Genomic DNA, 23,898 nt, shown 5'->3' with positions numbered 1-23,898 from the left:
AAGCACTGAGCTAGTCCCCATCATTCAAAAGGGATGAAAAACACTACTGTAGATGACTATGAAATTCACTCTGGTGGCATCACATGATCTGTATTATGATTTGTAGAATACACTTTGAATTCACTGTTCATAATACTTACAGGTAAAGACATAATCAGCTAAAATCATTAAAAAACTAGTTTCTTTTCTGTAAGACTTTATGCCAGACTGCAAGCCATCTGTTTATACCATTCATATACAATAAAATACCCTTACGGGTATTAATATTCTTCTTTACATTTTCCCTCTTCTACATTTTTCACACACACAGAGTCATGTTTATCAATAAAACAAATACTATGAAGATTTATTTCTCCCACGTGCTCTTTGTACTTGAAAATGTTTTACAGAACAAACACACATATAAACAAGATGATCCTTCCTTATGTGCTGGAGTACTAAAAAAACAAATATAAAAATACTTCCAACATTAAGCCAATGTATCATACAGAAAAATAGCACGCAGTCTGCAATGCCTTACCTGTAGCTTTTTGTTTCTTTCTTTGGTCGTTCGTTCAGGTTTTGTACCTACTAACAAAATTATGTTTACAAGCCTTAATTCTCTGTTGTTGCTTTATTATTGCAATGTAACAAAAATCATTTTATATTACGACATTTTATAAAAATTTTAACATTTACTGTTCGAACATTATTCAATCTTTTACGTTAACTTAACCTTGAATAACATTTGTTTAAATATATTTTGTTCAAAAGCACAGCTAATAAAACGAAGGATTATCTACTACCATACACTGAAAATTTCAATTAATTTTAATAAAATGTTTACTCAGGTATAAAACTGTGCATAATTCAACACATGGTTAATGCATCATCTTACACAAGTTATACACAAAGCACACAGGATACGAGTAAGCCATATAAATAATGGAGATTCATTAAAACAAATAAAATTCAATTTCCATGGCTTGGCATATATCAAAAGTGTTGTAATTTCTGTGCAAAACTTTTATAAATCTAACTCATGTAAATAGCTTAACGAAGAAACATTTCTCAAAAATATCATTCACAAAAATTAAGCATTTTCCAGTTTTTATACAAATATATTTATAGTAGTATCAGAACATAGAATAACATACCACACAAACATATAAACTGTTACTCATAAAAGTAAGAATTAACATATAACAAAGCTTCAGGAAAAACCTACGCAACGTGACTTTTAATAAATCAAATTAAAACTTTTGTTATTCACTGTTCAATGGAAATTTTAATTTATTCTATCATCATAAAAAAAAAGTGTCTACGAAACAATTTCTATCTACATATAAGATATCACATTGCAACTTCTGATAAAGTAAACGTCTTTAGGTTGTCAACAAACAAACTTAGGGACAAACCTCTGTTCACAAATGTTTAAACTAAACTACTGATAAATTATGGCTTTCCAACTTAAAGATGATATAACAATATCCCACTTGGTGGGCTTCAAGTTATCAGGCAAGTTACAAAAACAGACATAACGAACCAAACTTATGAACTTGGAGGAAAAACAAAAATTGACGATGCATTTTAAATGTCCAGTAAATGTATTCCACTGTGAAGATAAACACAAACAGCCTCTCATAACAACTTTGGACTTGTAAAGTGTCTTATGGTTCTTTCTGAAGCCACATTACTAATTATTAAAAAAAAAAAAGCAATGATGTTTGGATTTTATTTTATACACTTCAAATGACTATACATATATCTATATATATATATATACACAAGTTAAATATATTCAAGATGCAGTGCATTATACAGTATTATACATAAATTGAGCAAAAGTAGATGAAATACACAAAATGATGTTAGCTACCCACAAAGTTTATGAGTGAAAAATGGATTTATACTCGTTCATCTGCTGTAAGAACTCCAAAAAGCTAAAATCACATCAACAATCTTAGACTTAAATGTCATCTTGTTACACTGGTATATTACCCTAGCATCTTCACAGAATGTGCAAATGTTCAATTAGGATTCCTTTACCAAAAGGTAACTTTTACTGACTTCAAAAGAGACAATATATATACAGCAAAAAAAGCAAAACATTAATACAAAACTGTTTTATGCTCAAAGCAAGAGAGCCTTTTTTTTTTACTTCAACAAAACTCAAATTATTTCAGATAACATTGATTTAGAAAAGTGAACCTCGTTATGCAGAAAAATACTTTTGAATAAACATAACTGTTGTTAGGATACACTCACTTTGACACTATGGTACACATATAACATTACTAATGTACTTCTTTACTCACAAAATAGTTTATCTGAAAAACGTTTTTATTTCATGTAATTTTATCTATCATTCATACCGTGAAAGACTTTGCTAAAACCTTTGTAAAAAGTTAAGATTACTTCCTTTCATTTTTCTCTTACAGATGCATCCTCCAGAACAGCAAGATAACTTTAGTATGCTTCTTGACAGGAGTTCTACAAAAATAACCTCACAAGAATTCCATATATACACAGTGTAAATATCCTTCTTTCATACAGGTACCTTTATTTTATTTACAATAATGGCTTTCTTCTGAAGGCAAAAAGTCACTGTAGAGAGACTAAAAAGCTATGAAAATAAGCTACTGCTATTCAGAAATATTGGATTAATATCTCTTGTTATTATCTTGAAATGGATAAGGAAATAAAGACAAACATTGAGCAATAATCACAACCAGGTCTAATCCTTTTACTAAAAGGATAAATTTCCTGATATACTCTTCTTTGTAACCACCTTAAACTACCTTTTATCATAAAAATAATGTGATTTTTATTAACTAAAACAATTTGACGTTAATCATTCATCTGCTCTATGCCCCCATAGACTTTGAGACAATCATCAGGACACTTCAACTCTTGACAGTTTCATTTTATTTTCTTTTTCCACTTTATACTCAGATTCTTCATACGACTTGCTGATTTTCTGTGGTTCAAGTTTCAGAGACTGATTCAGATTGGCTTGTGGGTTCTTACTAAGAGAGTCTTCAAGGTCCCCCATGGATTCCAAAGCCTGCATCATGCTTCCACTTTCAGACACCCCACTATCACTTTGGGCACTAATATCCCCATTTGTTGATGCTGTTTCTCCTAGAATATTGTCTGAAGAATTTTGTCTGCTAATGGACTTTGGTGAGTTCTGTACATTTGGAAGACTTGTGAGAGGAATGGCTTTTTCCTTCTTTGGTGGGTTTTGACAGATTCGATACAAAAGTGCCAACGGTTCATTCTAAAATAAAAGTACACTTAATAATATACAGAAAAAATGAAAAGCACTAGTAAAACAAAAACCTAATTCTGAGTAAACTAAGAAAATTATGCACATTTGGTACATTAACACAAATTTTAAATCCTAAAATGAAATCTGTAAAACTGAAAATCACACAAACTGCCAGTGAAAGACTTCAGAACATTCCAGGTTAAACAATAATAAAGATGCATGATAAATTATTATAATGAAAAGTGTAATTCAAATACAATCCAAGTAGGATATTGTAAACATGCTGTTGGTTTTGCTTAATCAAAATACAAAAAGACAATATTTAAAACAATAAAAAATATTTCAAAGCAACTTTGTGTTTGATTAAACATCTCTTTTGGTAAAACAAATACTGTATTCGTGTTTTCTATCCCTTGGGCAGAATGAAATTTCCTGGCTTTTCCAAGACCTTTCTCTGATGAAACTATGTTATTCTCTATAATGTAAAATTGCAAAAATGTTAATGTTATTCATGTATCATTTAATAAAACCAAGATAGGCTGGATGTTAAGAATCACAGTTTGTTTAAATATAATTTTGCATTCAATATAACCAGTTATGTCATTCTCAAATTATCGATACTTTATCAAAACATACACAAATCAGTTTATCCATTTATAATAATGAATACTGATCAGATTTGTTTCATTTCAGATTGAATCCAAAATGTTCACGAAAACATGAACACACCAACAAAGTTTAACATGTGATCATTACGACTTAATATACAGAGGGAACATTGTTTATGCTGTCATAAAATATAATATTCTTTAAGAAAAAACTCATGTTAAATATTTATCAAATCCTTATTTTCTGATGTGTGTACATGCTCGTTAATGTACACTGCTTTGAGCTGTTAACCACAACCCATAGTAAAGTCATATTTCTGATGTCTGTAAAACACTTGCACAATTTAGCAAAAACCATCCACTTTTACAGTGTACATTGTATTACTTTTCCATGTTTTATGAAACTATGCAAAACATTTGAATTAATATGACTATATATTTACCAAAAACAGTTTCAGATTTACACAAGTTCTGTTCCTAAGATCACCAAATTATACTTTGCTGCTAGCTCTAATTACACCTTGAACATCCATGTTCATATTTGCACTGCAATTTTATACCACCACAATATAAAATCGTCCTCACACAGTCTATACTGAGTGGCACAGATATCAAACATAGTGACATATTACAGTATTACACTACCCGAATATCAAGCTTTTCACAATGATCTTGCATGATGTTGTTTATAAATATAAAAACTGATTTCAAGTAAAACTTTTACTAAATGTTTGCATATCATTCTGGTATGGTCTTCAAAACATTCTTGATGAAAAACATTAACATACTCCGCATACTAGGCCACACTAGCACTGTAGTCTGAAAGCCCACAGTTTAAAAACAAACTGTTAAACTAGTTCTGTCAAACTGCACATTATCATTTCTATCTTCATTTATTATTCTACCTTGTCCCTATCATATTATTCTTCAGTAAATTTTTCTAATATGTTATTCAGATATCCATTGTGTTGCAGATTTAATATATATTCAATTATTCATACATGTAAGTTCAACTGTTCCTTCATTGATTCATAGATAACAAAGTGTCCATTCTCAGAAACCATTACATGCATTATACCATTAGTTACTCTTAATGAAACTATAAATTGTTTTAAATTTTATTTTTTCCCCATAACTTGTTATTTTCATAATGTTATATATCACTATCCACATTTTTCTTTATATGGGTTATCCTTAATTGTCACTGCTAAAATTCTGTCACTTAAGAGTTGTCACCTGCCAACAATCCCAACTTAAACTGTACTAGGCATTATAACATTGTGTTATAGGCAACATTTAGTGATCTATATTTCATTTTATAAGCAATTAACAAAAAAATGCTGATAAATTATTATTTTGTATTATTATAGCTATTTTTTGTTTTATAGTTAATGGAACAAGTACAAGTACACAAATAAAATAAGAACAAAAACCCAGTGAAAATCTGTTCTACCTTTAAACTGAAGGTTTAACAAAAACAATATTTTTATTTGAACATAAACCTTTCCCACACAAGTATCTCAGAAAAATTTAATATAATCAGGAATGCAAACTTTCAAATTCAGAGTTAATGATTACTTAACTTTTAGGATTTGTTGAAAACCTTATATATAAAGGATGCAAAGCAAGAAAAATAAACTCAGCAAAACTAAACAAGTAGGCCTAAACAAGATTTTCATAAAACATTGAAAGAAATAAAGAAGTTGCAATAAAATGCTCATTTCTGTAAACATACCCTATGGTGGATCCCATTTATAAATATTTTTTCTGGCCATTGCTCACAGTCAATATTCTTGTATTGCAAGCTCTTGTGTTTTCCCATAGCAACATTTCACTTAACCTCTTACAAAAAAAATAAAAAATGTTCTAACAGAAAAGGTTTTCTTACTCTTCTCCAGGAGTAGATGTATGCCAAGTCTACTATCGTGTATTCATCTGCAAGGTAGTTGTGCTTATAAAGAATTTCCACCTGTAGTAAAGATTTAATATTTTATTTTTAGATCAAATACCACCAGTTTAAGATAAATTAATAATACTACTTTCAACAGTATAAATAATTTACCAAATCATGCATTTTAAAAAATTCTAGCCTGAACTGACTGTACAAACAAAATCAATTATGTGCAACTTCACTGTTTTCTTTGTCGTATGTCTAAATATTTATTTATTTCAAGAACGTATTATTGTCACAAGTGTCACCCATCACTTAGATACAGCAAAAGTGTAATTAAAATGAGGAAAAGAATATTTTAAAAGATGTTTAGATGTTGTAAAAAAATTTTTCTCTTCAATATTATCTTCTATTCATATTAAACAATAAATTATCTCTAGCAGAAGTTTGTCTGCTTCAACTATTTGTACAGAGATACACACACAAACTCATCACATTGCACTAGTCTACCTTAATTTTGAAAGACTAGAGCAGGGTTCTTAGCACGATCAGCTAACTAAACTTAAGATCTTTTGCAAGACCTAGCTTAAGACAAACTTAAGATATTTATATGTATCACATAATATTGCAAGTAATATTAATGAAAAATGCATTACCGTTGATAATCCATTTAATTATTGTCACATTTAGCTTCAATGTTTTAAATTTTAAAGCTTAAAAAAAGTCTTTAAGCAGGAAGTGTATTAAGCACAATTGTTTGCACACATTGCAATATGTTTTGTATTTGCAGTATGTTGGAACAACCACTGGTTGTATCAATTTTTCTTCAACTTCCCCATGACTGCATTAACATTTCTATATTAACTGCAATTCACTCACAGTGGTTAAGATGTTTAAAGAACAAGACTTAATGTAAACAGACTGTAACCACAGTAGGCCTTATCCCACTATTACTATTAGCAGCACTGCATGTCGATCAAAACAAAATAAACTTGATTTTGTGCCCCCAGTCTTGTTAATAGGCCTAGATAGAACAAACACACAAAAAACTCAATTTAGTGCTTTCAGTTTTGTGTAGGACTTGATAGAATTAATGGAAATTACTGTAATGTCATTAAGCATAGGTGCAGAAAATAAATGTATGATTTCCAAGACCTCAAAATCCATAACTTGTAAATTAAAGACTTTTTAGGTCCTTAAAAAAATACAACAGAAACTTGTGACTTTTTAAGGAACCCTGTAGAGGGAATAAAACTACTCAACAGCACCCACTACCAATTTTTTGGCTATCCTAATCAAATAGTAGGATTTGACTTGTGCTCTCATATATCCAACTCATGGGCCCCAATGTGTGGAGCTGACATTTGCATAAAAAGAGCACAAACCACTGACCACTGATTTACAGTCTGACATACTAGCTACTGAGCCACACCCAACTCATTCAACAAAGAGAATAATATAAAAATTAAAAACATTTTACAAAGTCATACAAATGCAGCAGGTTTGTACACATAAATCTCGACAAGGTTATGCTTCATAAAATATATCTGAAGTTATAATGTAAGAATGAATGTTTCACAGTGCTAAGTTTTTCTCTCAGTCTATACATATAGAGTTTTATCAGCTAGGCCAGGGGTTGGCAATCTGCGACATGGTGGCTCACACACAGTTTCTTACCACATTGGCTCCAAATCCTATTACGCCAATACTTTCCACAGCCCCACTAGTCATTTTACAATTACATTTTGTATGAAGACTGGTTATGTAGCTGTTGTGTCGTGGGCAATAAGTAAGTGGCCCTATAAAAATAAAATAGAGCACAACTCAACAGTGGGTCACATGAATCTTGCTTCAAGACTATCACATCCGACTAGTGGGTCATGTAGGAGCCAATGTGTTAAGGAAATTTGTGTGGCTCTCAGGTTTTACTGTAACTGTGAAGTTGAATATTTTTTAGGCAGATTGAATGTTAAAAACAATATGCTATCCTACTAACAGGTTTGGTTTTTTTTTACTTTAGATCATTAGAGCATGTTGTGGCTCCCAAATATTTTGTTCTTAAACAAAAACAGCTCTTTTTCTTTGAAGGGTTTCTGACCCAAGTCAGGCCTAAAACCAACACCTCACATCTAGGACAGAGAAGTAAAGCTTTGTACAAAGTAAAAGAAGCCAAGTTTGCTAGATTTCAAAACAAAAACAAGCCCTGTAGACTCTCAAAACAAATATAAAATAAGCCACTCCTTAACTAACCAGCTTTTAAACAATGATGGTCTGTTAGAAACCTAGAACAATACAAAGAAATATGATTGACAGACAAGAAAATAAAACCAAATATAAAAATTATTCACTAATTAAACACATAATTATGTTACCTTGTACATTGATGGAAGTTCATATTTAGACTGCAGTAATTTCTTTAAATGAGCTACAGTGACAGCACCTGAACAACGCAAGTAACGTCGATGAGACTGAAATATAATGGAAATAATGATTTATAAAATGAAAGACTAAAGTTTAGAGTGTATACTACAGAAGTACTAAACAAATCACACACACTGTTACATCCTTGAAAGGTTTTACTTCCTCTTGAATTCCTGAGGCTTTTTAGTACTTATGTTTTGAAAACATCTATATGTAATATTCACAAATAAATTTTTACCAAAAAACATTAAACTTAAGAAAAGGTTTTATAAATGAAACTTTAAGTTCAAATTTTTTTAAAGTTACATGCAATTACAAATGTAATTAAAATGTTAGAATAAAATAAATATATAATAAAAGCTTAATAAAAATTATTATAATTCAAAACCATTATTTTTTAATTATGTCAAAGTACAAATAAGAGAATAGCTCCTCAGCATTCTCACAAGCATGGTTACCCTACCAAAACCTAGACAATTTCTACCTATTGCTACGTCTGTGGACAGCAAATGTAAAACAATGAGTTATTCTACTGATTCAATTAGAAACTGACTTGGTAAAGTAAGAAGTCACTAAACTGATAACTAACAACTAAAGCATATTTTCTTTCATATCTCTCTGTCTGTGTCTGTGTGTGTGTGTGTTTCACTTTTATCAAGACTTCTTGGACCTATGTTTTTTAGAACATTATGAATATATTTAAGCATAATAGTTATAAAATATGTCATCTACAAGTAGGTTTAAATGGTCTTTTACCAAAATCCCTTCTCTTTTCTTTTGGTATTTAAAGAAACTGATTGGCAAGAACAGCACATTCTGTTGACCTATGGAATTTATTTAATATGCTACACAAAGATAATAAAGTTGGACTTTTAAATATCACTAAAAAAACACTTACATTCTGAGGATTAATAACTGGTTCTGGTTGGTGTGTTCCAGGAAATGGATCTCTATATGAAAAAAGAAACTACTTGTTCACGTATACATAGAAAATCATTACTAATGAGCTCACTAAACATGATCAGACTGATGCCACATTCATTGGGATAAAGATATGTGGTGGCACTTTTACAAGAACCACATTTCTGTACACAAGTTTACTGTGTCATGATGTACCATTAACTTAAATGTAAGTTTGGGTTGCATTACATAGAAATACATTCAAAATATTACAAAACATGTTATCTTAATGTATCATCTTCCACAATTAAAGATTTGTGAAGTACTAACTGGATGTTTTGGACAATAAACTGTGATTTGTTGTCTTGTATTATTAAAAACTAAACTCTGCAAAGAATAAAACATCTTTCTGACAGAAATATATTTTGTATTTGCCAGACACTTTACATTGAAGGATGAACTTATCAAATTTCTTCCAGTACATATTGTTAAAAAAAAAGAAAAAAAGAGGAACAGTTTAGAAGGATTATGATCCAAGATACAAAATAAGAAAAATACTTAAAATAATGTAAAATTAGATTTATGTATGTATTTCAGTGATGACCTTTCAGAAAAATCAAGAGTTTATATTTAAGTTTTTATTCCTAAAACCCAAGCAGACACAGCAAGTAACCAGCCAAACATCACAATTTACCAATCAGATGGTGACAGTGTCTGCTAACATTTGTCTCCAACTGAAAACTAATCCAAACAATGTTATTATCCACCTTTTATAAACAGACCAGACATTTCATAAAGTATAGTTCTTTGTATTTTCATATGGACTTTTTTTTGGTGAAGTCTAACAATTTGTTTATATCAACTGTAAAACAAAGATGGTGAGTGGAAACAGGCACTGAAACACTAGATGATGGGGGTGTGTATGATGACACTGATCTGGAATTTGATTTTGAAGGACAGACTGGTGATGAAAAAATTGGTTGGTTGGTCAATTTAGTGTTTTATGGCACAAAGCAGCTAGGCTATCTGCACCAAATGTCCAGTAAGAAGGTAGAAGTACATTCAGTAAAATTCATAAAAAGAAATTAAGGTAAAACAAAACAAAGTGAAAAAATAAATAAACACCATAAAACCGATGTTTACATCTAGTCCACAACGTCAAGAGAAAAACTACAGTAATTCAAGTTGTAAAGGATTTTCTGTAGTGCGACTGTAATAATCATAACTCACCAGGAACACTAACAGGTAAGTACAAAAACCACCATCAGTCATCTGAAGTTGGCCTTTCCAGTCATGGTTTCGAGTTACTTAATGTTACGGTCAGTTTCTAATTTCAAATTGAACTAAAAGAACTGTGATTTTTAAAAGGGAGCCACATTAAAAAGGTGTAATGTATAAATTAAAAAACTTAAATGACATTAAAAAGATTAATAGACTTTAAAAAACTAAAAACATTACCAAGGTGGACAGTGTCACTATCACCAATAACACTGTGTAATGTTATGGACAAATCTTGGGACAAAACATGCTTAAAATGGTACCGTCGTTGTGAATCATAATGATCACAAAAAAATTAAATGTGGCTTATTGTGATCTGAGTGTTACACAAACTACACACTGGTGCATCAGTTCCAGGGTAGGCAAGAGGAGGTTGTTTGATTCGAGGAACCAAACAAGATGAGCATTAACCATCCCCTCTAAGGTCTTACAGAGACAGCTCATTAAAGCAACTGGATGGTAGTTTGAAGGAATCTTGGGATACTTCCCAGGCTTGGAGAAAGGCAGGACAATTGCCTGGCACCAGGTATCAGAAAAAACATTCTCCTGCCAGATCCAGTTAAAATCAACCAGAAGGATAGCAAGAGAAGCAGGAGATAGATGGTGCAGCATCTCATAGTGTAAATCATCAGGTCCAACCGATGTACTCCCAGACTGAAGAAGGGCCAGTTTGAGTTCCATCAGTGTAAAGGGACGATTATAGTCATAGAGACAATCAGCTCGAAAGGAAAGAGGTGATTGTTCTGTCTGAGTCTTGATGGCTAAGAAGGTGGAAGAAGAAGCAGAAGTGCTAGATACTCAGCAAAAGCTTTCACCTAGAGTATCGGAGATGCTCTGGATATCAGTTATTTCCTGGCCATCAGGAAGCAAGATCGAGAGAGGACAGAGTGATATTGCTCACTGACCTTTCGAATCTTGACCCAAATGGCTTTGGAACGGGTGGTAGAGGATATGCTGGTTGTGAACTTAATCCAAGATTCCTTCTGGCTTTGACGTCTTACCCAACCAGCATGTGCACGGGCCCGCTAGAAAGCTATGAGGTTCGAGAGTGTGGGATATCTACGGAAAGTATCCCAGGCTCGTTTCTGAGCCTTCCGTGCAATGTGGCAGGCAGGATTCAACCATGTACGAGGATATAGTGGAAAACACGTGGAGGTTTTAGGAATACATTGAGCAGATGCTTGTATAATACAGTCATTTACTGCTGCCACACAATCGTCTACTGTGATGGCTTACAGACAATGGCAGGGTCAAATTCTGCAAGAGCAGTGAAAGAGGGTCAGTTTGCCTGATCCAGCTCCCTCTGGGGCACGCGAGTCGGTGGCATCGACCACGGCCAGCCTCTCTCAAGATTATAGGAAAATGATCACTGCCTCGTGGATTATTGTTAACCCCCCATGAAAAATGGGAGAATAATAAAGGGGAGAAATTTGAGAGATCAATAGCAGTAAAGAACTGACTAGGTGCACGGAAATAAGTAGAGCCAGTATTGAAAAGAAAAAGATTGTGATCAGAGAGCATATGCCCTACAGAGCAACCCCTCCTGTCAATATCAGCACTTCCCGAGAGGGGATGATGTCCATTAAAGTCCCCCAGGATGAAAAAGGGATATGGCAACTGTTTAATGAGAGCATCAAGGTCTGATTGATCATAAGTCTCTCCAGGTGACAGATAGAGAAAACCAACAGTAATAGTATGACCCAAGGAAACACAGATGACTAAAGCCTCCAAGGGTGTGTCAAGTGACAAAGACAGGGTGGAACAAATGATGATCAACCAACAGTGCCACCCCTCCATCACACAGCCTGTCATTTTTGTATAAAGAAAACCACCGAAAGGTGACTGTATTGGCAGGTTTCAGAAATGTTTCCTGTAAGGAGAGACAAACAGGATGGTAGGAAGCAATCAGCATTTTGATGTTATCCAGATTAGAACGTAAACCACTGACAGTTCCATTGTTTCAGGGTGGCCATTTTTATTTACATGTAGGTGAACTGGGCAGAGAACCATTCTGATTATGACCACGCTTTTTTTCCTTACTTTCCTTATTCGAGGGAGGTCTATTGGCCTACATGGATCTTGCCCTGGGTCGAATGGGCAGGTCTTTGCTGTTGAAAGGGAATTCCAGAGACTGAGGACATGAACGAATGATTGTTTTGCATCTTGGGGTGAGAAAGGAAGATGAATCCAAGGAAATGCCTGTACCTGGAACCAAAGGATGTGGATCTTAAGGTTTGGTGGAATGTATAACAGAGACAGAGATAGATGTCGAAGTTAATTCATCAACATTTTTAACCATGGAGGTCAAAAGACTTTTCATTTGTTTGGAGAACGATTCTTTAGGAGACACAGAGAAATCTGTATGCATTCAAACAGTAGCTGTGGAATGAAGTGCAACATCATAAGCCCGAGATGAGGTGGTAGACAGCAATTTTCCAGCCTCAGAATAGGTAATGTTATGAATCATTTTCAAAAGCTGCTCTTCTTTTTCTTCCAACCATTTAGGGCAAGAATGAAAGTAGGACGGGTGAGAGCCAATGCAGTTGATGCAATGAGGGTCCGTTTCACACTCATAGGCATCATGGTCCTTCTCACTGCAACAAGCACACATCAAGGAGCCACAATGCGATTTCTTCGAGTGACCAAACCAACGACACTGGAAACATTTGAGAGGATTTAGAATGTATGGTCATACCTTGCAATTAAGATAACCTGCCTTGATGGTGGCAGGTGGACGTGGCGACATAAATGTCAGAATGAGAACACTGGTTGGCACCATAATTCCATCTTTGCAAGTGGAGATACACCTCACTGAAGAAACTACTTGGGTGGAGAAACCAGCAAGAATCTCAGACTCCGGGGTGTTCTTCAAATCCCTCTCAACAATAACTCCTCCTGATGAATTCAAAGTAGCACGAGGTATAACCTCTATAGGTATATTCCTAATTCCATTTGAATGCAACAGGAGTTCACTGTGTTGTGATGTGGATGTTTCCACCAATATGTCACCAGATCAAAGCTTTTTTACTGACTTTGGAGAGCCAGCAAGTCCCTCTAGTCTTTTCTAAATGAAAAAGGGAGGCATTTGCCCTAAAGGGGTGTCTGAAAGTGAGTGCAATATAAGAAAATGAGGTACAACAGGTGATAGGGATGGTGAGAATTGCTGCTCAGAATCTTCAAAATGTGGTCGTTTACCGATAGACTGTTTTTTCACTATTTTATTAAGATTTTTAAATGGAGTATCCATAATAAAGAAAGGGAAATTTTGGTGCCCACTTACTCCACCCACCATGGAGCCCTACGGGGGAATGCACTACAATGTCAAACAAGGACACTGCAGCAATGCCAGGGTTTCGTGAGCACTATACCCAAACATGAGCATCAGACACAATGTCCACAACACCTGTTGAGAACTTCCAACACTGGTACTTAATTAACCCTAGCCCAAGTGGATCAGCCAACTGACCTAAGGGGGGCCACCCCAAGGTTGTCCATCTACAGGAATTCAAGGCCAAAGTGGTGTGTTAAGGTTGGACCCCTCAACCACCAAGATCCTCTCCTCCCCTTCACAGGTTGCAATGCACAGCAATCATGTGGGTGGATGCTTATATCCCAGAGGAGGTAAACTGAAAGAACAGAACCTTCCCTGGGAGGTCCTTTCACCACATACAGGAATCCACACTGAGGGTGTGATGAAAGGAAACTTGGACAGTCACCGAGACTCAGTTCCAGTACTTCTCAATTAGTTTATCAGGAACTAGAATCTAGTGGTACAAAAAGGCTACAAAAGTAGGCCCCAGCTAGACCTAATGCACCTCCAAATTTATGTCCACTACCAGAAACAGAGATAATGATTGGGCTGAGGTAGATCTGCAAGATGGGTAAGTCATAAGGAACAGCTTTAAGATTTTGCTGGTGTACACACTGACATCAGTAACTCAATACCCCTTGACTGTTTCAGAGCTCTGTTTAATGTAACATTCTTATCAACAAGTACATCAAAACACAAGTTGCAAAGAAAATACCTGCTGAAAACTGGTGCAGGTATTGAACTGGAATCTCTTTAACAACTACAAGTTTAACAACTACGAGTGAGTGCCCATGTGCAAACACACTACCACATCCTTTATTATCATTATATACAAAAAAAGTACTTAATTAAAAAACCTTAAATGCCCAATAAAATGTAAAGAGTTCCAGAAAAAAGCAGAAAGCGATGGACTTCAGCTCAACCCTCATTCACCAGGAATCCTTTTACACATATCACAAGGTTTTAATGACTTGTATTCAAATTTCTGTTGAATTACTTTTTGATTACATTATACCTATTAGAACAGAATAAAATCTTAGCTAATAACCCATATTTTAACAGCATACAAATTTTCACTTCTTAATTTTATAAGGCAATATTTTTAAAAAATCCTGAATTTCCTCAAGTGCAACATATTTTCTTGGCATCTCTTCTTTATCTTCCATACCTCCAATACGTACAAAATTAAATATAAATTATTCACTGTATATTGGACAATGCTCAGACAAACCATAACTTTTTGGCCTTCAATTTTGTTTGGTTACATATAACCAACAGAAAACCAGGGTTTTCATCTGTCAAATGACATATTTCATAGCATTATTTTTTGAATGGAGAATTGTTCATTTCACTATTAGTACAAGCTTAATTCCCACAGGAAAAGATTACAACATATCTTAAATGGTTTTGTAATGATTCTTGTTGAACAGTCAGAAAGCTAGACAAACAGAGAAAGTTTGAGAAAACTGTCTGCTTTTTTGCATGTCATTAATGCATTATTTAATTCAATAAAACTTACTTAGTGCATCCCTATTATTAGTGTTAAAAAGTAGATCAACAGATGACAGTAAAAAACACGAGCACTCACTTTATTTCTTAATTGTCATGCTTAATCTTTATTATTATAAAAGTAACTAAAGTGTAAGAATAGGGATCTTTTAAAGTTAATTAAGGTTAATTTAGACACAAATAATTAAAAACATAACAAGTTTCATTAGGCACACACACAAGCAGTTCATGAATAACATAATTCACTTACATAAGGAGCTGCACATTCCCCAAGTGAGTTACAACTTATAATGGTATGAACAGTAGTTAGACACAGTTTAAAGAGGAATAAAAACAAAAATTATAAATACTTTTTCAAGTTTAAAGCTACTTAGAATAAATAAATATAGTTTCAAGTTACAATTCGAGGTGATTCTACAAAGAAAAAAGGCCGATTTTGATTTGTTTAGATTATTTTTGGTGGTTACAAGGTTGGTCAAATCCACCTACTTTATATAAAGTTAAGATAAAGAAAACAACTGATAAAATATTAATGAAAGCAAATATTTAAAATGTATTTAGGAGGTTTTAGAGATTACACAAATAAACTTTGAGATTAATTATAATGTTAAAGGACAGGAAAGGAAAACATTAAACATAAATCACGTGTAAATGTAATGACATGTAGTTAAAAACAATCAAAATATATTTTAAGAACATTTGACGAAATATTAAAAGAAACATTTTCCTAGGTCTTAATTTTAAACATCTCATTGTCCTATACTGTAGAATATAGTATAACCTGATGATAATAGCTACAGAGAGTAACTGTGTAGAAAAATTGAAAATTAAATTTAAGCATTTACCTTAAAAAATTGATATGTAATTAGGAGATTCTAAGAGTTGTGCAAATGAAATTTTAAAACTATAAGATGAAAAAAAAGCATTTTAAACACATGTTTTGTTGGTTATGTAAAATGCTACTTCAGAAAATTCCCATAAACTTAGAAGAGTTAAACCCACAGCATTTTCTCATCATAATCAGAAGTCAGATCTTGTGACTTACAAGGGACTATATTCCACAGACAAACTAAAGATGTCTTCAGGTGTAAAAATAAGCCTCCCTCCTTCTTGAACTTCTCCTCGACCTTCACTGGATGCAGGCACCAAACCCTTTGCCACTGATATAGAAGAAACAACCATTAATTCTTTACAAACTACCTTTATTCTTACACTTTGTGTTATTTTTTTATTTTAAACCTGCAATTTTTCATTATAAACACTATGCAGACACATTAAAAGGAAAAATACAGATTCATCCAAACATTAACTTTCTCATTATGGATAGATCAAAGTGCCTACGTCATAATCTTTTACAGTTTTATTTAAAGTATAATGATACTATTTTATTATCAAAGTATAAGAATAAATGAAGCATCAAAATACAGTTACCAAATTAACATTTAATATTATATAAGTGTTAACTTCTTAATTGAAAAGAAAATATTCAAATAAATTCTCAAATTCCCCTCGTGTGTGTATCATGTCATTTCTTCACTCAGATTCATCTATCTTCAATTTTCTTCATTAACCCTCCCTGAAGTACTGACTTTTAACATAAATTGCATCTTATAGTATAGATATAACTGAGACAGTCTAATTTCTATAGCCTTCAATCTTTGTTGGATAAAGACATACAAGCTACAAAATCAGACCCTCTTACCACACCTACCTATCACACACAAGCTACAAAATCAGACCCTCTACCAACCTTTCACACACAAGCTACAAAATACCCCTTCAATCTTTGTTGGATAAAGACATACAAGCTACAAAATCAGACCCTCTTACCACACCTACCTATCACACACAAGCTACAAAATCAGACCCTCTTACCACACCTACCTATCACACACAAGCTACAAAATCAGACCCTCTTACCACACCTACCTATCACATCCTCTCTTTTCCAAATTACCAATAAATCTCTTAAATTTATTACAGCAATTATAATCAAGAGTTTCAATCTACTAAATAATGTACAATTATACCTTGTTCACAATAGATATTTTTAGTCGTTTTGCAAACAAACTGAAAGTTGCTATCACAGAGTACAGATTGAGTTGCTAAGAGAATCATTTTGAAACACAGTCACGTGGAAAAATCAGGATACCAATGAAAGCCTGTGTACTTATGTAAACAGTTTTGGATAAATAGATATTTAATCTCTTGTAACAATACTGAGAGATTAAAGTAATATAACTAAACAATTAAAACTGAAGAAAAGACTTTTCAAGATCTTCTGTAAAATGTAATTCAATAAAAATGCATATTCTAACTGAGGAAAGAGTTAGGACACCCCCACATTTATAACCACTTAAAATGGCTCAACTCACACACAGGTGCTTCACACCAGGTGCACGTGATCAGAAGATCCTTACTCAGCATTGTGAATAAGGCATGCCCTATTTAAATCTCGGACATTTAGTTTGGTGTGCTCCTGACTGTTGAAATGAGAGTGAACACCATGGTGAAAGCAAAAGAGCAGTCTGAAGCCTTCAAAAAGAAAATTGTAGCAGCTTATGAGTCTGGTGAGGGATTTAAAAAATCTCAAAAGATTTTGAAATCAGCCATTCCACTGTCCAGAAAATAATCAACAAGTGGAGGGCTTTCAAAAGAACTGCCAACATGCCCAGGTCTGGTCGTCCAAACAAGTTCACCCTGAGAGCAGACTGCAAGATGCTAAAAGAGATCTCCAAACACCCTAACATGTCATCACGGGACCTACAGCAGGCTCTAGCTACTGTTGATATGAAAGTGCATGCCTCTACAATCAGAAAGAGACTGCACAAATGTTACTTGCATGGGAGGTGTGCAAGGAGGAAACCTTGCTCTAAGAGAAACATCAAGGCCAGACTGAAGTTTGCCAGAGAGAGAATGCAGAGATGCCAACTATTTTAAATGATTGTAGACAGAGCCCTTTATCATTTGCAGCTACTAGGCCTGACCAATGTCTTTAAGCTGTTTATTATTATATAATTATTATAACTATTATTATTTATTACTGCTATAGATTGCTCATTTATGACTGTGTTTTGTGTATTTAATAAATAAATTAAATACAATTATTCTGAAATTCTTTATCACATTCTGAATTCTTACTCATAAATGTCGTTATCTGCATCATTTTTGTCTTCGCCTCAGCCTTTTGATGATGAGATGCCGATTTTGTATGTCTGGAACAATCGTTTATCCTGCCATACGCTACAGAAAAATTGATGCAACAAACTGTACAAAACGCATGACTGTCACTGACTTTTGAAGCAATGACTGGATATTTTGCACTATACTCTTTCCTAAATTGTTGACTCACAGTTTTAGTCCTTTTAGATTTGCCAAAAACAAGACAATCTGGTGAATGAGGTCTCTTTTTTTCCATCTTGTGAACAATAGTATTGGTGTTTCTAATATCACTTAGAAAACGAGAAATACCCAGTACGGAGAAGCACCACACTCAAACTATTGGTAGACGGAGATACAAATACGTTTTATTATTTCAAGCACAAACATGATTATCACAAGTAGCCATTTTGACTATGTCTTATTTATATCTCACTAGAAATTTTTTTTTCACCCCTTTCAAGCCCCATGGAACAATTTATCACTTTATTATATAGGCCTATGTAATATATAATAATTTGGGAGTTGCAACAAGTCATAATAGTTGTCTGTATGAGCGTACAGTCGTAATGTATACACCAAAATCACAATGATTACGCTCAAATCATAATGGTTGGCATCTCTGAGAATGTAGACAGAGACCAGGACTTCTAGAATAATGTTCTTTGGACAGATGAGTCCAAAATTAAATTATTTGGACACCAGAACAGAGGACATGCTTGGCGTAAACCAAATACAGCATTCCAGGAAAAGAACCTCATACCAACTGTGAAGCATGGAGGTGGAAATGTCATGGTTTGGGGCTCCTTTGTTGGAGCAGGACCTGGACAGCTCACAATCATAGAATCCACCATGAATTCTACTGTGTATCAGAAAGTGTTTGAGGATCATGTGAAACCATCTGTACAAAAATTAAAGCTGAAGCGGAGCTGGACCCTGCAACACGACAATGACCCAAAACATACCAGTAAATCCACCAAGGACTGGCTGAAAACTAAGAAATGGAGAGTCCTGGAATGGCCGAGTCAAAGCCCAGATCTTAATTCCATTGAGATGCTGTGAGGTGACTTGAAACAGGCTGTACGTGCAAGAAACCCCTCAAACATCTCACAGCTGACAGAATTCTGCATTGAGGAGTGGGACAAACTTTCTTCAGACCGATGTCAGAGACTAGTAGATGGCTACAAGAAGCATCTCACTGCAATTATTTCAGCCAAAGGGGATAATACTAGCTATTAGGGGAGAGTGTATCCTCACTTTTCCCTCAGTTAGAATAAGAAATTTTTGTAGAATTACATTTTACAGAAGATCTTGGAAAAAGTCTTTTATTCAGTTTTAATTGTTTAGTTATATATTACTTTAATCTCTCAGTATTGTTACAATTGAAATTAAATATCCATTTATCCAAAATTGTTATATGTACACAGGCTTTCATAGAGTGTCCTAATTTTTTTCAGATGACTATGTCTAGAAAGCCATTTCAATTATACCAGTCGTAGTAAAAATTTGTTTTGTGTGTGTTACTATATTATGTTCTCAAGTGCATGATTGAAATAAATACAAATTACTGAATATACTAGTAGCATTATAACAAAAAGTAAGCTTAAGTTTCACCAGTGGGCCAACAGCAATAAACAAGAGGCCAAATATAATTACTAAAAATTCTTTTGTTAATGTACATTTCTTATTTATTACCACAAAAGTAACAAACAAAAACTTCAAACTTACTAGATTAAGTTAAAAAAAAAAAAAGGTGAGGAAAACAATAATAATAAAATTTTCTCCATGAGGTATGTTCACAAGTAGCTCATGCATTACATTACTCAATGCAGTAATTTCAGCTACATGTTTACTAAGTAACTTACAGCTATTACCTCAGAATAATTAGTTAGACAGGTTCAAAGGGCAGTTAAACAATAAAATTAAGTATAAACAATATTATAATTTCATATTATACTCTCTAGTTGGTTTGTAAAGGAAAAAGGGTATCTTACATTTATTTTGTATTGTTTTATAGTGGCTATCAAATTACTCAAATTTACTAAGACCGTATGGAAAGAGTTAATACAGAATATAACCAACTAGTAAATTAATATCTCTTGAATCAAGTGCAGTATCACCATCACTGCAGTCATTAAACTTCCATGTTCCTTCAGGTCTACAAAGTGTTCATTTTGTAAGAATGTAACATCAACTGTAGTTACATTAATTCAGTACTAGAATGATTATACAAGTGGTTACTCAGAAAACTTATGGAAGATCATAAAGTATTCATATTGATTACTGTAAATGAATTACACTTAATATATGAAGGCATATGGAAACATAGAAATGCCTGTTCTTTTGTTTCAAAATTTCTTCACATAGTTTCTTAAGTTAAAACTGATAAGACTAGAAAGTCCTAAATATAGTGTTAAAAACAAATTTTGTTTAGCCTTACAAGCAAGAAGGATAAAAGACTCTTAGTATCAAAACTGTAATACTTGTAATAGTAACTTACCAGCTTCTGGATTTTGAGCATAAAATTCTCTTCTTCGTTTCATTTCATCTATCAAAATATTAGAAGTTATAAAAAATATATTTTTAGAGCTATTATGTGTTAGTATTCTATTAAAAATTTCACAAGATTTGTATCATGACTTCTCATGAACAGTAACTGTTACAGTGCAAATTACATTAAGTGAATCATCATAATTATCTATTTTTATTTAGTTATTTAAGGAAACATAACATATTCAACCTTCTACAACCATAAAATTGAAGTGAAATACTACTAAAAATCCCAAAATGAACTTTCAAAAAATGGTCATTTGAGCTTCAATGTGCACTCTTAGATTAACACTCTCACTACAGTCTCGGTCAAATTGCCAAATTCATAACCCCAAATTAACCTTTAATTTTCCATTTCTATAGCATAACTAACATGTTTTGCATATCTTCAACAAACTTAACAAGCTTTCATAAGCATCATGTCTTTCACAGACAAAAAATTTATAGTTTTATATACAAGATTTTCACTATATTAAATTAACTCATGTATGAAATTACCCACACAGCCTATGGATCTGTGATGTTTGTTTGCATATATGTTGAACAGTGTTAGCCAATATATTCACAATCCAAGGCATTGATACTGAACATGTTAAATTTAGAGGTACAAGATAAGCCAACATTAAAAGGGTAAGAACAAACAATAGAAATCTTTTTTAAACAGGGAAAAGTAAAAATATGACCATGCCTAACCACAGATTACACAGAGTAAAATGTTCAACAGTAAGAATGGGAATGTGGTAAATTAGTTACTTAAGGTTTGGTTAAAAGAGGTAAATTGCCTACTCAATCCCTAACAAATCTGCCTTTAGGCTTAAAGATCTGGTAAACCATGGTATCTTCACTACTAGACAACTGTGATGTGAAATCAAAACACACAGAATCAAGCAGTAAAAAGTCCCAAGGTTCTTCTGCAAAAGGAAAGTACAACAGATACTTACTGATAAACACATTTTAAACAAATTTTATCCTAAAAACGTACATGTGGAAGGGGTGCTCTATTACTTGTTAAACACTGAGAATCTACATAACCAGGAAATTACTAGAGGGGACAATGTTAAACATCATCTTTTGGATTTGATATGACAAGAAAGGAGAATGGAATGTGTAACCAAACAAGATACAACAGCACATCAAACATCTCTCTTTATTATCACATTTTAGATTTCCAGAAAGACTACAAAACCCCAACAGAAGCAGTCTGGACCCAGAATCTGACAAATAGCAGTGTAATAAAAGACAACAGATGCAATATTAAAATGTAGAATGCCAGATGCATATAGGGATTTATAACATCTGCCTGTTGTCAATAGGGACATTACAAAATACTGATACTGAAAGAACCTAGACTATAATTCTTGATACAGGTCAAAAAAGTCAGTGATAAGCCATTTAAAAAAAAAAAAGTCTCAATATATTAGGCAGTGTTACAAAAGTAAAAATCATATAAATTCTGTCATTATGAACTTTGCTGGGCTTATGTTTCCAAACAGTTTGCTTACAGTTTCCATACTATAACTTCTAATATATACATATGAATAACCAAAAATATGATTACTTCATTGAAACCATACAATTCCATTATAACTGAAATTTAATAACTAAGCTGTATCTGAATCTAAAAAAAATGTGAAATAACAAAGATTAAAGACTCAACTTACCAGCTCAAAAATCTATCTGAGAGAGGACACCATTATATTTGAAAATGGCTGAGAAAACCACTAAGACTACATTCTGAGCATCAGCCTGGTTATTCACATATATGTAGAAGTATATATATATATATATATATGGGGCAATTTTCAAAAAACAAAGATGGGAATGGGGACCACTGTGTTTGATTCACTAAATTTGGTGATGGCTCAGCAAACACAAAAGATGAAAGGTTTTTATTTTATATTGTGGATTGTCAGTATTGGTAATTTAAGTTTCTAATTTGTACAAAAATATAGACTCTGTAATCTGACATCACAAACATCTAATTTGTACCAGAGCTGTGTTCAACATACAATATGACAAACAGAACTAGATGTATAGATGTGTTTGTATAATATCTACTTTTAAAGTAAGATATTAAGTAATGTATAATATGAAGATTTGAACTGTACTCCACAGTTCAATAATAAACTTAAGGAGATAAATTTATACAAGAGTAGTTTAATAAAATTTATTTCAAATCAACAAAGGCAATTGCATGGCCTTTCACCTGTAACCCATCTGGAAACGATTAGATGATAGTAGTATCAAATATATAAGGGCTTTATATGAGTACAAAGAAGTCACACGGTTTGTCATATCAAACGAGTCTGTATTGACAGAGTTAACCCTACGTGTGCATATGTAGGAGCGAATGTGGCATGTCCTAACTTTCACAGTTACATTCAAATCTTTACTTTCAACATATGTCAGTAAAACTGGTATTAAAATGTAATTTATAATTTAAATGTAAATACTATTTAATTTTAATTTCTTAATAAGTAAAAATAGATGTAAATACATTCTCCATCTTCACTTAAATGTGATCTTAGATTTCTTTTTTCTCTTATATCAGTTTCAGAATGTCCAGATACAGATACAGAGAAGCCAAAATTTAAAATAAGAATCTCTTACTTTCTTTACCTTCTTAGATATTAACAAGTTTGTTACAATCTTCCTAGCTCTTCACAATTTTAAAATTACTTATTTAAACAAGTTATCTTGTCAATGCCACACATTTATAACCAATAGAAAGACTATTTTGAGAAATATGTATTTACAATGTATTTATGTTAATTCATTTTGGTAAAAGGTGTCATTTATCAAGCAGATTTTATTGATTGAAGATTCAAGTCAGTGCTCCAGTGTGTAACAAATTTTTTTTAAAGTATCTTAGAAACCTGCATAAATTATAGTAGTTTGGAGGCATTCTGTTTTAGAGTTTCAATTATCGTTTGTGGTTTTAAATGCATATTTGAAAGCCATATAAAAACTTGTGAGCAATCAATTTTAAGAAAAAAATTTAAGGTTAAATAAATCTGGT

General features: G+C 32.9%; 1 protein-coding gene across 2 annotated transcripts in view; it reads right to left on the bottom strand.

Annotated features, from left to right (window-relative positions):
* Nucleotides 1-317: 317 nt before the first annotated feature.
* The window catches only part of LOC143252610 (polycomb complex protein BMI-1-like), a 34,140-nt gene continuing 10,559 nt past the window's right edge, over nucleotides 318-23,898 (bottom strand). For both annotated transcript variants that reach the window (XM_076505002.1, XM_076505004.1), the window contains exons 5-10: nucleotides 20,830-20,877; nucleotides 16,216-16,330; nucleotides 9,072-9,123; nucleotides 8,125-8,220; nucleotides 5,750-5,830; nucleotides 318-3,262 (exon numbers count right to left, since the gene is read on the bottom strand). In XM_076505002.1, coding sequence (XP_076361117.1) covers nucleotides 2,876-3,262; nucleotides 5,750-5,830; nucleotides 8,125-8,220; nucleotides 9,072-9,123; nucleotides 16,216-16,330; nucleotides 20,830-20,877 — 779 coding nt within the window. In that variant the 3' untranslated portion in view covers nucleotides 318-2,875. The remainder of the gene's footprint in view (nucleotides 3,263-5,749; nucleotides 5,831-8,124; nucleotides 8,221-9,071; nucleotides 9,124-16,215; nucleotides 16,331-20,829; nucleotides 20,878-23,898) is intronic.

This window comes from Tachypleus tridentatus, chromosome 6, assembly GCF_004210375.1.
Source record: "Tachypleus tridentatus isolate NWPU-2018 chromosome 6, ASM421037v1, whole genome shotgun sequence".
Classification (NCBI taxonomy): domain Eukaryota; kingdom Metazoa; phylum Arthropoda; class Merostomata; order Xiphosura; family Limulidae; genus Tachypleus; species Tachypleus tridentatus.
This window is presented reverse-complemented; position numbering and strand designations above follow the sequence as displayed.